The sequence below is a fragment of the Ursus arctos genome, unplaced genomic scaffold (assembly GCF_023065955.2).
Source record: "Ursus arctos isolate Adak ecotype North America unplaced genomic scaffold, UrsArc2.0 scaffold_14, whole genome shotgun sequence".
NCBI lineage: Eukaryota > Metazoa > Chordata > Mammalia > Carnivora > Ursidae > Ursus > Ursus arctos.
The window spans coordinates 64,585,290-64,597,756 of record NW_026622808.1 but is presented as its reverse complement, the minus strand read 5'-3'; the positions used below and the strand labels follow the sequence as shown (position 1 = coordinate 64,597,756).

The following is a 12,467-nucleotide window of genomic DNA, read 5'->3' as shown; positions in this document are numbered from 1 at the left end:
CTGCAAGAAGGAATATGTTCTGTGTGTCTCCTCCTGGCAGAATACCACGGGAAGCCTATGCATGGATTCCTCCAGACTTCATCTGATGATGGAAATAAACCATATTCAAGAGTGTAACCACTCTGAGTCCTCTGAGCCCTTCTAATGAATCACTCAATGTGTGTGGGGTCTTGGAACCCTTGACATAAGGGGTCATATGGTTTCTGTCTCAGCTATTCAACACTGTCTCTGAGTTATGCCTCTGAGCAGCCACAAACAATATGTGAAAAAATAAGTAACATGGCTGTGTTCCAGTAAGACTTTATTTAAGAAAAAAAGGGCAGAGGGCTGAATCTGGCCTGTAAGTCAGATTCTGGCCTGTAAGCCAACCCATGTTCACAGAAAATGCAGGATTCTCTGAATCTACTTTGAAACTGCTGACTGAATTCAATCTTTGCATGTCATTAGTGGGAAAACTGAGGCCCAGAAAGAGGAAGAAAGAAGGAAGTTGTCCAAGGTCACTCAGGATCAGCAGCAGAGCCAGAGGAAGGCCAGGTCCAGACTGCTGGCCCAATGTGCTGGCCATGACTCCAAGTGGCCATTCCACAGAACAGCCTTGCAGGTAAGTGCTGGCCTGGGAGCCAAGGCCTAAGAGGACTGGGATGATGAGGACAGGCAGTGTGAATGGTGGGCTGTCTGGCTTCACCTCCGTTCTGTGTGTGGGTGTGAGTCTGTGGTACACTGTGTATACATGTAGCTAGGGCTCTATGGTCATAGGTGTTGGCTGGGCCAAACTTTTCTGATCATCAGAATCTCCACTGCAGCTTTCTAATAATATAGATGTGCAGGTGCCATCCTATACCCCCTGAAACTGTACTTTTAACATGTTCCAGGGTGTTCCGAAGATCAGGTAGGATTGGAAACTCCAGGTGATGCTCAGAACCTCTTGACTGACCTGGGGGACCAGGATAAGGAAGCCCGTGAGTAGAGGAAAGAACAGGAAATCTGTCCTGGGTCAAGAATTTGTGGATCTAACAAAAATGCACAGACCAGTGATTCTGGAAATAGGTTTTCCAAAACTGATTCTCCAAATGAGCCTTTGCCATCATGGGTTGGAGTTGGTGAGACCAACAGTCAGGAGCTCATTTCCTTCTTCCTAGGGATTCTGCTTGCAATTCAGGATGCTGCCTCAGGTGCCTGGCAGTGCCCTGAGCCTAGGGGTCCCTCACAGCACAGCAAACTGAGACAGAAATGAGTACACGCTGCCACTCCACCATGGACCTTCCTCAGTGTAATGAGGTACAGCTGAGCTGCAGTAGCTTACCCTCCACAAACCTTTCCATCCAAGTTCTCCTAACAGAGGCTGGCTGCAAGCCACAGACAGCACACTTGGAATTTCCTGCATGCTCATCTTCTCTGAATGCAGATTCTTTCTACGTTCTAATGCATGATCCATCTATGTTTGTTTTAGTAGAAACATGGGTGCTTCTATGTCCATCCTGGCATTATTTACAACGGCCAAATTATGGAGGCAGCCCAAGTGTCCATGGATAGATGAGTGGATAAAGATGATGTGGTATTAGACACAATGGAATATTATTCAGTCATAAAAGAAGAATGAAATCTTGCCATTTGTGACAACATGGATTGATCTGGGGTATTATGCTAAATGAAATACGTCAGACAGAGAAAGACAAATAATTCGCTTACATGTGGAATCTAAAAAAAAAAAAAAAGGAAGAATAAAACAAAACAGAACCAGACTCCTAGAAAGAGAGAACAATGTGGTAGTTGCTGGGGGGTGGGTAGGCAAAATAGGGGAAGGGGATTAAGAGGTACAAACTTCCAGTTACAAAATAAATAAGTCACAGGGATATAAGGTACACTATATGGAATATAGTTAATAATATATAACAACTTTGTATGGTGATGGACAGTAGCTAGATTTATCATGGTGATCACCTGGTAATGTATAAAAATGCTGAATCACTATGTTGTACACCTGAAACTAATCTAACATTATATGTCAAGTATACTTCAATCAAAAGAAAAAATGGATGTCTCCTCATCCATCAAACGTCTGTGAGCACATTACCCGACACGCTGGAATTACCTGGTAGCCTTTAGAAGATACTGATACCTAGGACCCACCCCCAGAAAGTTTAATTTAATTGGTCTGGGTTGTGCTCTGGGAATTGGGATTTCACAAGTTCCTAGAAGCTTCCAACAAGTAATGAGACTGAGCACTCCTGGGCTGGCAAGATGTTTGTTTTCATCTCTTGTCTAATGTACCCCCAGGCACACCACCACTACCCACTTAGAGAAGCTTAGGTATAAACAGTCACTACCCGTGATGCCCAACAGCCAATGCCTTCCTGGAGAAAACTAACAGGTGAGCCAGTTTTCACCAATTATTTTCTTTCTTGAGCTAACCCACAAGGAAAATCAATCAGACCCAGTTCCTCTGGCTGAAATGCTTGGCTGCAGGGATCTGTGATCTTAGGCAGGAAGAAAAAGTTTGTTTTTATTTCTAACCTCTGAAATTTAGCACTCCTTCAACTATGAATGCAGACAACAAACTACAAGATTGTTAGCAGTAGGAATCCCAGATACTTCCATATCACAGTTTTGTTATCTCCAGACACCATTTATGCTCACCGCTACTTTGAAACCATGAAAATTATCAGACCTATTGCTGGATCTTGCTATTTGATGTACTGATAAACAAGCACATATACTACCATGTCACAAATTCGTTTTTTGTTCATGTTAATGTATGCATTGAAAATGATTATTGTGAGAAGGGGTCCACAGGCTTCCACATGCTTGGCCAGCTGTTGAGCCCCCCTGGTTAGCAGCAGAGGCCTGCGGAGGGCTTCCAGGTGGTGGTGGGCAACTGGGCATCAAGCAAGCAGCTCTTACCTGTGGGTCGGAGAGCCGGGAGAGGTCAGGGTACAGGTAGAACTTGATGCCTTCGGAGGCCCCGGGCAACGTGACCCCTCGGATCAGGAGGACCAGAAGCATGACATATGGAAATGTCGCAGTGACGTATACCACCTGCCCAGGGAGGAGAGGAAAGAATCAAGAGGGGTGACAGTGGGGGGCCACGTGGCAGACTCCTAACTTCTGGCCTGGAGCAAAGGACTTCCCAGGGCAGCGAATCATGCACCCCTGACACAGCTTCTTCTCTTACCTCATCTCTCAGCACTGACCCTTCCAGGGCCGGGTCTTTCAGCGATTATCTAGCGAGTGCCTACAACGATGCTTGAGATCAGTGCTTTTCAGTCATTTGTGACCACACCCCACAGAAGGAAATATGTAGGATATCAAAATCCCATACACACCAGGCTGAAACAGGGTGTTTCACAAAATACTCACTCTTCCATGTGTGATGCACTCAATATTTTCTATCATATTCTATTTCATTTTTTTAAAAAAGCTGGTCATGACTCTCTAAATTCAGGTCACAATTCACCACGGGCCACGATCCACACTTTTGAAAAACACTGCTCTTGATGAAAATCAAGTTTTCACAGCCAAGGATAGGATAGAAAAGTGCAGGAGAGGAGTCAGGGAGGGAAGCTGTTGGGGGCAAGAAAAACCCAGTGTGTGCCGGGGATCATCTCAGCTTGGTGTGCCTGGAGGCAGCTGATTGGATCCAATGAACCTGGGCAGCCCTTCCAGCCCACAGATTCTGTGCAAGAAGCAAAATCTTCCCTGCGTTTCTTCATACAAGAACTGCTTACAAGGAAACAGCAACACCTTCTGGACTCTGGGAGTTCCTGTCCTAGGGCCACACTTTCTCCTGAGGTCCATGCAGGACTCGGTGTCCCCTCCAGCTCTGATTTTTTCTCCTTCGTCACATTCTCTTGTGTAATAACTTGGTCATGTGCTCTCAGTGGGGCCTACCTGTTCCATCTGTGTAGATCAGCATTTGGGGGCCAGGGATACTTCTAAGGATCTGAGGACAGCTACAGACCTTCTGCCCTTCCCCCAAAGGTGCACAGACACAGATATGTGTCCAGCTTTTGAACTGGTTCAGAGATTCAGATTGGCCCCAGGCAAGGACCTGTGCTCTATGACCTATGGTCTTAATTCTTCCAGTGGAAACCTTTTTCAACCCAGGGTTTCTTTTACCAGCAGTCCAGTCCTTCACTCAGTTTGTGCATTTATTCATTTACTCACTCGTCCACCTACTGACTCACTTACTCACACACCCGAAACACTCCTACATAGCAAGCACTGAGCTAAACTCTGGAATATACAAATAAGAACGAGTCTTGAATGGAAGTTTCTGCTTCAAGAGTCTTCCCCACTGTAGAAAAGACAGACAGGTAGGTAAGTAGATAATGCATTATATAATCAGGGGAGTGTAAAGGATGGAGGAACAAAGAGTAACTAAATACAGGGGCAGTCAGGAAGGGCTTCTTCAAGGAGGTGATCCAGGTATTGGCCCATAAAGGATAAGCAGAAGTTCAGGACATGGGAAATGGGGACAGAGGGAAGAAGAGAATAAAATCCTACTAAATGCCTGTCACTTTACACATGACAATAGAAATGGCTACATTTATACAGCATTTCCTCTTGGATTTTTTTCCCTTGTATTATTTATTTTCCTATAAATTAACATCTTAGAAAAATTGAAATAGAAACACTAAATACAGTATGACACACAGCAATCCTTGTGTTAACTTCCCTATTATTTCATTGAAGAACGTTCGTATGCGCATTGGAGGGACTGAAGGGGACAGGAACACTACAAAGCAGTAACAAAAAAACCACTATCGTTTCTCTGCACTTAACCTGTAAACTAAAAGGTAAGAGGCTGTACTTTACATAATTGCAAACGTAAGTGATTCATTAGTAAGTGGTAAAGCAGGGATCTAAACCCAGTCCTCAAACACAAGAAATAAGAATCAGCAGAGGGTGATGTCATCGGGTCCTGCTCACAACTGGAGGGCTGGATCATTTCCTCCAGACATTGTCCTTAAACCTAGAATGCCGGCACCTTCCTCAGCCTGCTCACAGCCCTGCTCCAGCCACCTCAGCATCCTGCTTCCAGATCAACTGTCGGCTCCACAGACATGCCATGCACTCATTTCAAACAATCTCTTGCTGTAATATATCATGTAATCCAGAAAAGGTGAATGCGAGTCAGATATGGAAGAACAAGAGCCAGTGGCTGATATTAACAGTATAAAATTAGAGGCCAGCAATTAATAAGGTCGATGGTCCCTGCCCAGAGAGCTGGCTGTGCTATGCTCTCCATCTCCCTTAGCCTGGTAGGCACAATCTATCATGGATCCTCAGCATTTCATATAAATTCTGGATTCTCTTCCTTTAAAATGAACCCCCACACCCTGGCCAACCAGCTTGTGTCTATGAAAAGTCAGGGGGGAAGCCAAAATCTATTGCTTTTAATTGCACACTTTCCACTTTTGTCTCTGTGGTATGGCAGAAGATTAATTATCCTGAATGCCCAAGCTCTGAATAATGATATTTCTGTCTTAACCCCTAATGCTCATAAAATTTAAGGGAAAGAATGTTACTGTGTTAACTAGAAGAACAACTGAAAATCATAGGACTTTATCCTGCTGTGTGGGACCACCCTGATGTGACTAAACTTGTTGGTTATGCTCTGCCTGGTCTGTTTGTTTGTTTTTTTAAAAGATTTTATGTATTTATTTGTCAGAGAAAGAGAGAGAACACAGCAGCGGGAGTGGCAGGCAGAGGGAGAAGCAGACGCCCCGCTGAGCAGGGAGCCTGATGTGGGACTGGTTCCCAGGACCCTGAGATCAGGGCCTGAGCCAAAAGCAGATGCTTAACTGACTGAGCCACCCAGGCGTCCCTCTGCCTGGTCTGTTTTGAGTGTACTGGGCCACCAGGGTGTCATTGAGGGGTCACTTATAACTTGGCCAAATGTGCCCTCACTATGCCCTCAGCAGTAAGACTGTTCCTCAAGGTTCACACTGGCATGACTTATTAAATGGCTAATGGTTCTTTTGAAGTAATTCCACTGTTTAGAGTTCTAAATGCTTGCTCTGCTTCCACATTACATCGAAGAAAACGATACTCCCTCCACTGAGAGCCACACCTTCACTTTCGCACTTTTAAAACAAAATCATAAGGGAAAGAAAATATTCAGATGAACTGCCCAAAGACCACAGTGCAGACAATGACTTAGGCTGCCAAAACGAAACCACTGGCTGGCAGGCGTTAGCTAGAAAAAATCCCTTTGTGAGCTGAGGTTTGAGAGCCTTGAGTCAGGGAACAAAAGGTGGTTTAGGGGCATCATTATGTAATGGACACAAGTGGAGAATGGTATGAAAGTTGAAAATGCAATGCCGAGGACAGCCTGTATCTGACACTGGTTCCAGTTCTCCCAAAAGCCCCTTCTAACACTCAGCTATACTAGACACTTGGACATCATCTTTGATTTTTCCTGAGAACAGCCATAGACTGTCCAAACAATACAGACCTTGTCATTAAGAGATTGCACATAAATGGCATGCATGCTGCCACATCCCTCCTGTGCTCATAGCAGACATCACCAATTGATCACAACGCTCTCTGCAGGTAAGCCTGGATGCAGCTAAGTCTCAGGACCCTCCACAGTACTCCAGGCAGCCTCCATAATCAGCTGGGAAGAAACCACTATCTGCTACCCTTGCTCTAGCCCATTTTTCATTGATGCATTCATAGTGTCCTGCAGGCCCTTAGTCCCTGTTCCCAGAGTGCTAAGACCCAGAGCTCGTGCTCAAAGAAAGAACTGCCGAATGTGCAGGCCTGAATGACATTCCTGGGATCATGACACCCACTAGAGTAGTGTGAAACAGGAAAAGGAGGCTATAGAGATGGGTTGGAAGGTTCTTTGTGGATGGATTCAGCTTTCTGGCTCTGACAGTGGGGTTGCAGCTGGGTCTCCAAGGATAAGCAGGAATGGGAGAGGCTGAGTCAGCCAAGGAAGATGTAGCACTAGCCAACAGTCTGGAAATGGGCTGAGAATACTGTCCTCCAGGCTGTCCTCCAGGTGTTCAAACTGGAGTCTGCCTCCCCTCTTTCCCCAGCTGCTTCCACATTCAATCGGTGGCATCAAGTCCTGCCAACTTGATCTCCAACTATATTCTGACATGACGTCCCGTCTTCAGCCCCATCACCCAGGCCTTTCATCATCTTTCTTCTCAGTCAGGTGACAGCCTGGGTTTCAAAACTATGAATCCAGCATGTGTCTTCCTGCTCTCCCCAGCCTCACATTCAAGGTTGTGGGATATAGTGCAAAGAGTTGGGCTTTGAGTCAGATGACCCTGTGTTCAAATCTTGGCTCTGCCCTGATTTGCTGTGTGACTTGACTAGTCTCCATCCTTCCCCCAACCACTCTGTCCTCTGCTGTCCCAGGTTCTTCACCCTTGGGGAGTGTGCCAGCCTCCTTCAGGCCTCCTTATCTTTTCACGCCCCCTTTTATCTGTAACACCCAGCCCTAGGTGTTCATTCTAGGCATGTCTGAATCCCCACAAGGCTAGGACTCCTCCAAGTCAGGGACCCTGCCTTCCAGGTGCAATATCATTCTCCCACCTGCTTTATATATCAGGCAGCCGAGCCCCAGAGGGGTCGATAAAGCACAGCAGCCCCCCCCCATCCATGGGGGATATGTTCCAAGACCCCCACTGGATGCCTGAAACCACAGATAATATGGAATGTTCTACACACTATGTTTTTTTCCTGTATGTCCATACCTATGACAAAGTTTAATTTATAAATTAGGCATAGTAAGGTAAAAAACCGTAACTGAGAATAAACTAGAATAATTATGATGTTATACAGCAATAAAGGTTACATAAATGTGGTCTCTTTCTTCCAAATATCCCACTGTACTATACTCATCCTTCTTGTGATGCTGTGACATGATAAAACGTCCATGTGATGAGAAATGAGGGGAACAACTCAGGCACTGTGACACAGCGTTAGGCTACTATTGGCCTTCTGAAGTCAGAAGGAGGATCACCTGCTTCCAGTGAGGAACTGAAATGGCAAAAAGCGAAACCATGAATAAGGGGGAACAACTGTACCTCAGTCTCACCTCAGGACCCACCCTTTTAACCTAGAAGCCACGCCATCTGCCCACCTATTGTTGAGGGGCTCAAGTGCCACGTCCTCCCCAACTCCCTACCCCACCTGCGTCCCCATCACTCCTGTGCCCTCCGGGCACCTCTAGAGGCTCTCCTTCAGCTGTTTTATCACCTTGTAAGCTTCAGATTTCTAAAACACAAGCTCCTTGAGGAAAGAGAGTTTTGTCTTTTACTTTCCCTGCTGTATCCACAGTGCCCAGGACAGCATAACGTACATAAAACATGCTCAATAAATATTTGGTGGAAGGACGAACAAATAAGCAGGCTGAGATCTGGGCTCCTGAGGTTAGACTGCAGGCTTCCGAACACCACTGTGTGCTTTGTCTGTATGAAATGTTGGGTCCACATAAAACGGGATTCAGAAAATTGAATCCGATTTTTTTAGAAGATTTATTTATTTGAGAGAGAGAGAGAGCATGCACACATATGTGCAAGAGGGAGGAGAGGCAGAGAGACAGGGAGAGAGAGCAAGAATCTTCAAGCAAGCTCCCTACTGAATCCCACGACCCTGAGATCACAACCGGAGCCAAAATCAAGAGTCAGATGCTTAACAGACTGAGCCACCCAGATGCCCCTGAATCTGATTTTAAGAGGAGTGTTTCTAAATAAGGAAATAAGAGATTTGTCTTCAAAAGATCAGTCTAGATACAGAGGGCAAGAAAGTTCAGGTACAAGGTACTCGACAGCAAAGATCATCACTTTCAAGATGCCTGAGACTACAGGATTCTCTGGCCAACCCAAGCAGGGCTCAGGCATTATGCTAAATTATGCAGTGTTTGGTGATGGGCACAATAAGTCACTGACAAGGTACCATCAAGTCTGGCTGCTCCCGGCTGCTGCCAGCGGTGGCTCAGACCCAGAGAGGTGGGTGTGGAAGAAGGAGGGTCTAATCTGTCAGACCTCTGAGGCCCCTGAAATAAGGTTCCTGCCCCAAGCACATCCCTTGGTTAAGGAAGAGGTTTTTTTTACTATTGTTTAATTTCCTTTCAGCAGGTCAAGTCCTCCTGAATATAAAGGTTAGCACAATTGGTGGTAATTATACTGTATCCTGTTCTAATTGACTCTAATTGCTCATTTGCATGCCAATACTGGAATTGTGGGGCATTTCCCCCTACTTCCAGGACACAGCTATTTATTTCATAGCAGGGAGATTGTCTGATCATTGGGAACATGACAAAGGTTGCAGAAAGTCTGCCCCTCCCTAAGTTTTCCAGGATAATGGGGTAAATTGGAAAATTGAGCCTTGTTCAAAAGCCTTTGGGAAAGCAGGGTGGTGTGGGGGCAAGAACACAGAACCACAGGGTCAGAAGATCCAATATAATAAGCAGCTTGGGCAATTTCCATACCCTGTCTGGGCTGGCATTTTACCATCTACAAGAGGCAGAAGCGAACTAATCCAAGCTTCAATCACTCTTGTACCATTTTCCCAATTCTTTTTTTTTTTTTTTTGCCATATACATGTGTTCCTTTGTACTGTTTATTCAATATTTTCTAGAATTCAATATTCTCTCTTATGTTCAATGAATGTATGTAATGGAAAAACTGAATTACCACCATAAACAGAAAACCATTACCTCTAACCACAAATTTAGAAGGTAAATGCAAAAATAAATATAATGAGAATAAAATGTGATTAAATTATAGCCAAAGGCTCTGAGTCTGAGCTGTGTTTTCTATTTGTTCAAAAGCAAGAGTGGCAAGTGTCAGGGAGGTGCTAAAAGATAAAGCAGCTTATTGCACCTTTGCCTTAAGCAACATGAAAAAGGACTACTATCTCATTATATGATTGGATGTTTTTTAACACAGGTTCATGTATCACTAAAATCATCCTGTGGACTTCCAGTAGAAAGAACACCTCCCATACTCGTGGAAAAGATCAGATGGGTGATTGCTGGGGTCCTTCCCAGCAACCACAGTGTTTTCCAGAACAGTTCATAGTTAACCACCACCCTTGCAAAGGGCCAGGATTCCTTAGAGCTATCCAAGGTCCTGACACTAATTCAGGAGGAACCTTCTGAGAGCCAGCTACCCAGGGCCTTGGAAGAGGCTGCTGTTAATTGAGCACCACTGGCTGCCAGAGATGTGTCATACAGTACCTCTAACCAATATTCATGCCACTTGACTAGGTTCTATCCCCATTTTGCAGACAAAAACAAACAAAAAAGCAAAAACACTTGAGGATTAAAGAAAGAAGTGGCTTGCGCCAGGTCACAGAACCATAAGAGATCAGAAGTCAGCTCTTTCCACCACACATACTGTGCTCTACACCACAAACCTGACTGGACATGCCTTCCTGTTTTCAACTCCTGTTTCTTCTTCTGTCTGTCCTTCCCTCCAAAGATCCAGCTTGCTTTACTTTCTTGGCAGCAACTCATCATAGCCCACAACCCCAGCATGGGACACAGTGTATTAGTCCAGTCCTCCCTGACTTCCCCTCTGGCTGGGCTTGCCTCTGTGTGTAGGGTACATATGCCCATTACATATGGCTGGAAAGCACAGTACTAAACATCCAATCCTTAGAGAATCAGTGTTTTGAGTATCAACATATTTTCCCCAGTTCTGGTTTTTTTGAGAGAAATTCCTAGGTAGGAACACCAGAGCAGGCACCAAATAGTCTGGTATAACCTCCCATAAAATGTTATTAATCTCTGGGAACAAGGTGCTAGGAGAATGTACATCTGAAGAAGGGATGTCAGGATGTCACTATGGGCATATCTGGCCTCTACACACTTTTTAGAGGCATTATTCTTTAGACCATTCTAACAGAAATAGGAAATGAAGAAAAAAACATTCTGTTTTAAGCAACCAAATTCTAAATAGGTGGAAGGAGTCATGTTTTCACAAGGAAATAGTGAAGATATTCACTCTTCGAGGAGATAATGGTATTTCAGCAATGCAGAAATATTTCCATGGGAAGCTGGAATTTTTTATATCATTGCATAATTTTTATGCAATGATATATGGTGTATTATTATCTATGGAAGTTAGCCTATGTGTGGAGCCTAAAATAATATACCAAAACACCAGCCAGCCTTGGGATCCGTGGTTCAGGGCATTATGCCAGATATGGGTTGAAGAGGAAGTGAGGGACAGGATTAGGGCTGGAGGCAGCAAGCAGGGTGGGAAGACATGGTTCTAGTCCCCATTCTACCATGGTGGCAGAGACCATAAGCCCCATTTCAAGATTCACTTTCCCCTTTACTGTGGTTACAAAATTCCTAATTTTTGACTGGATCCACGGCTGCCTAGAATAAAGACAACATTTCCCAGATTCCCTTGCAGGCAGTTAGGTGTGGCCACGTGACTACATTATGGTCAATCAGATACACATGAAGGTGTCCTGTACAACTTCCAGGTTGTGTCCTTAAAGGGAAGGGCAGTATTCTACCTCACAGGCTGGAATGAAGACCAAGTAGTGAGCCATCTCCAACCATGGAAATGAGGGCAACACCCAGAGGAAGGTAGAGCACTGGAACAGAAACAGTCTGGGTGCCTGACAGCAGGCAGATTACGCCTGGACTATTATGGGAGAGAGAAATAAACTGTCTTGTTTCCCTTACTGCTCTTTGAGGCCTCCGTTGTAAAAAGTCAAACAGGTCCTGTTCCTGCTCTAAGTTTGTATCATTTTTCTTAAATGACGGTACTAGCCCAAATGATCTACACTATTCCTCTCTACTCAGAATGAGAAGATTCCAAGGATGACCTGAGGATCCTGAAGGTGGATTCTTCAGAGCAACCATCCTTCTACACCTGGAATCAACCAGGAATGCAACAAATACAGTCAGGAAGTCTTCAGAAAGATCCAGTTAGTAAAACCAAAAGAGCAGTTAGAACAGACCTGTCAAAGAGATCACCGTTTCTGGTAAGCCACTGTTTTAACTTTCTCTGTCACAGTTTAGAATGAGCTTGACAGGGTGAGTAGCCAAATTTGGTGTGAAACCCATCATCAAGTACAAAGGTGCAGACATGGGTTAGAAGGTCTCTGAGGTCTTCCTGAGTCTCCATCCTCCTCATGTGTGAAATGAGGATAATGCCTATCTCAAAGGTTGATGTGAGAATTTGAGATCACCATGAAAAGCACCTGACACACAGACACTGCTCGATAATTGGAAGCATTGGGATTGCCTTTGCTGGAAATCACTGGGTCAATAAGCAATGGCTCTCCAGCTCAGTGAGTGAGTAGACGTGGCCAGCAGAGAACAACATATATTGGGGGGGGGGGGATTCAAGAATATAAACAGAGAGGCTGGAGTCATTCCTATCTCAGCTGTAAGGGGGGACAGGAGAGTGGCTCCTGGATCCTCTAAATATCAATGGTAATGAATAGCAATGTGGTGGCAACAGAAGGCTGGTGTAAAGAGG

At 44.9% G+C, this 12,467-nt stretch overlaps 1 protein-coding gene across 1 annotated transcript in view; it reads right to left on the bottom strand.

The window, feature by feature from the left end:
- The window catches only part of SLC6A11 (solute carrier family 6 member 11), a 126,260-nt gene that overhangs the window by 63,326 nt on the left and 50,467 nt on the right, over positions 1-12,467 (bottom strand). The window contains exon 6 of the mRNA XM_026501363.4: positions 2,902-3,036. Coding sequence (XP_026357148.1) covers positions 2,902-3,036 — 135 coding nt within the window. The remainder of the gene's footprint in view (positions 1-2,901; positions 3,037-12,467) is intronic.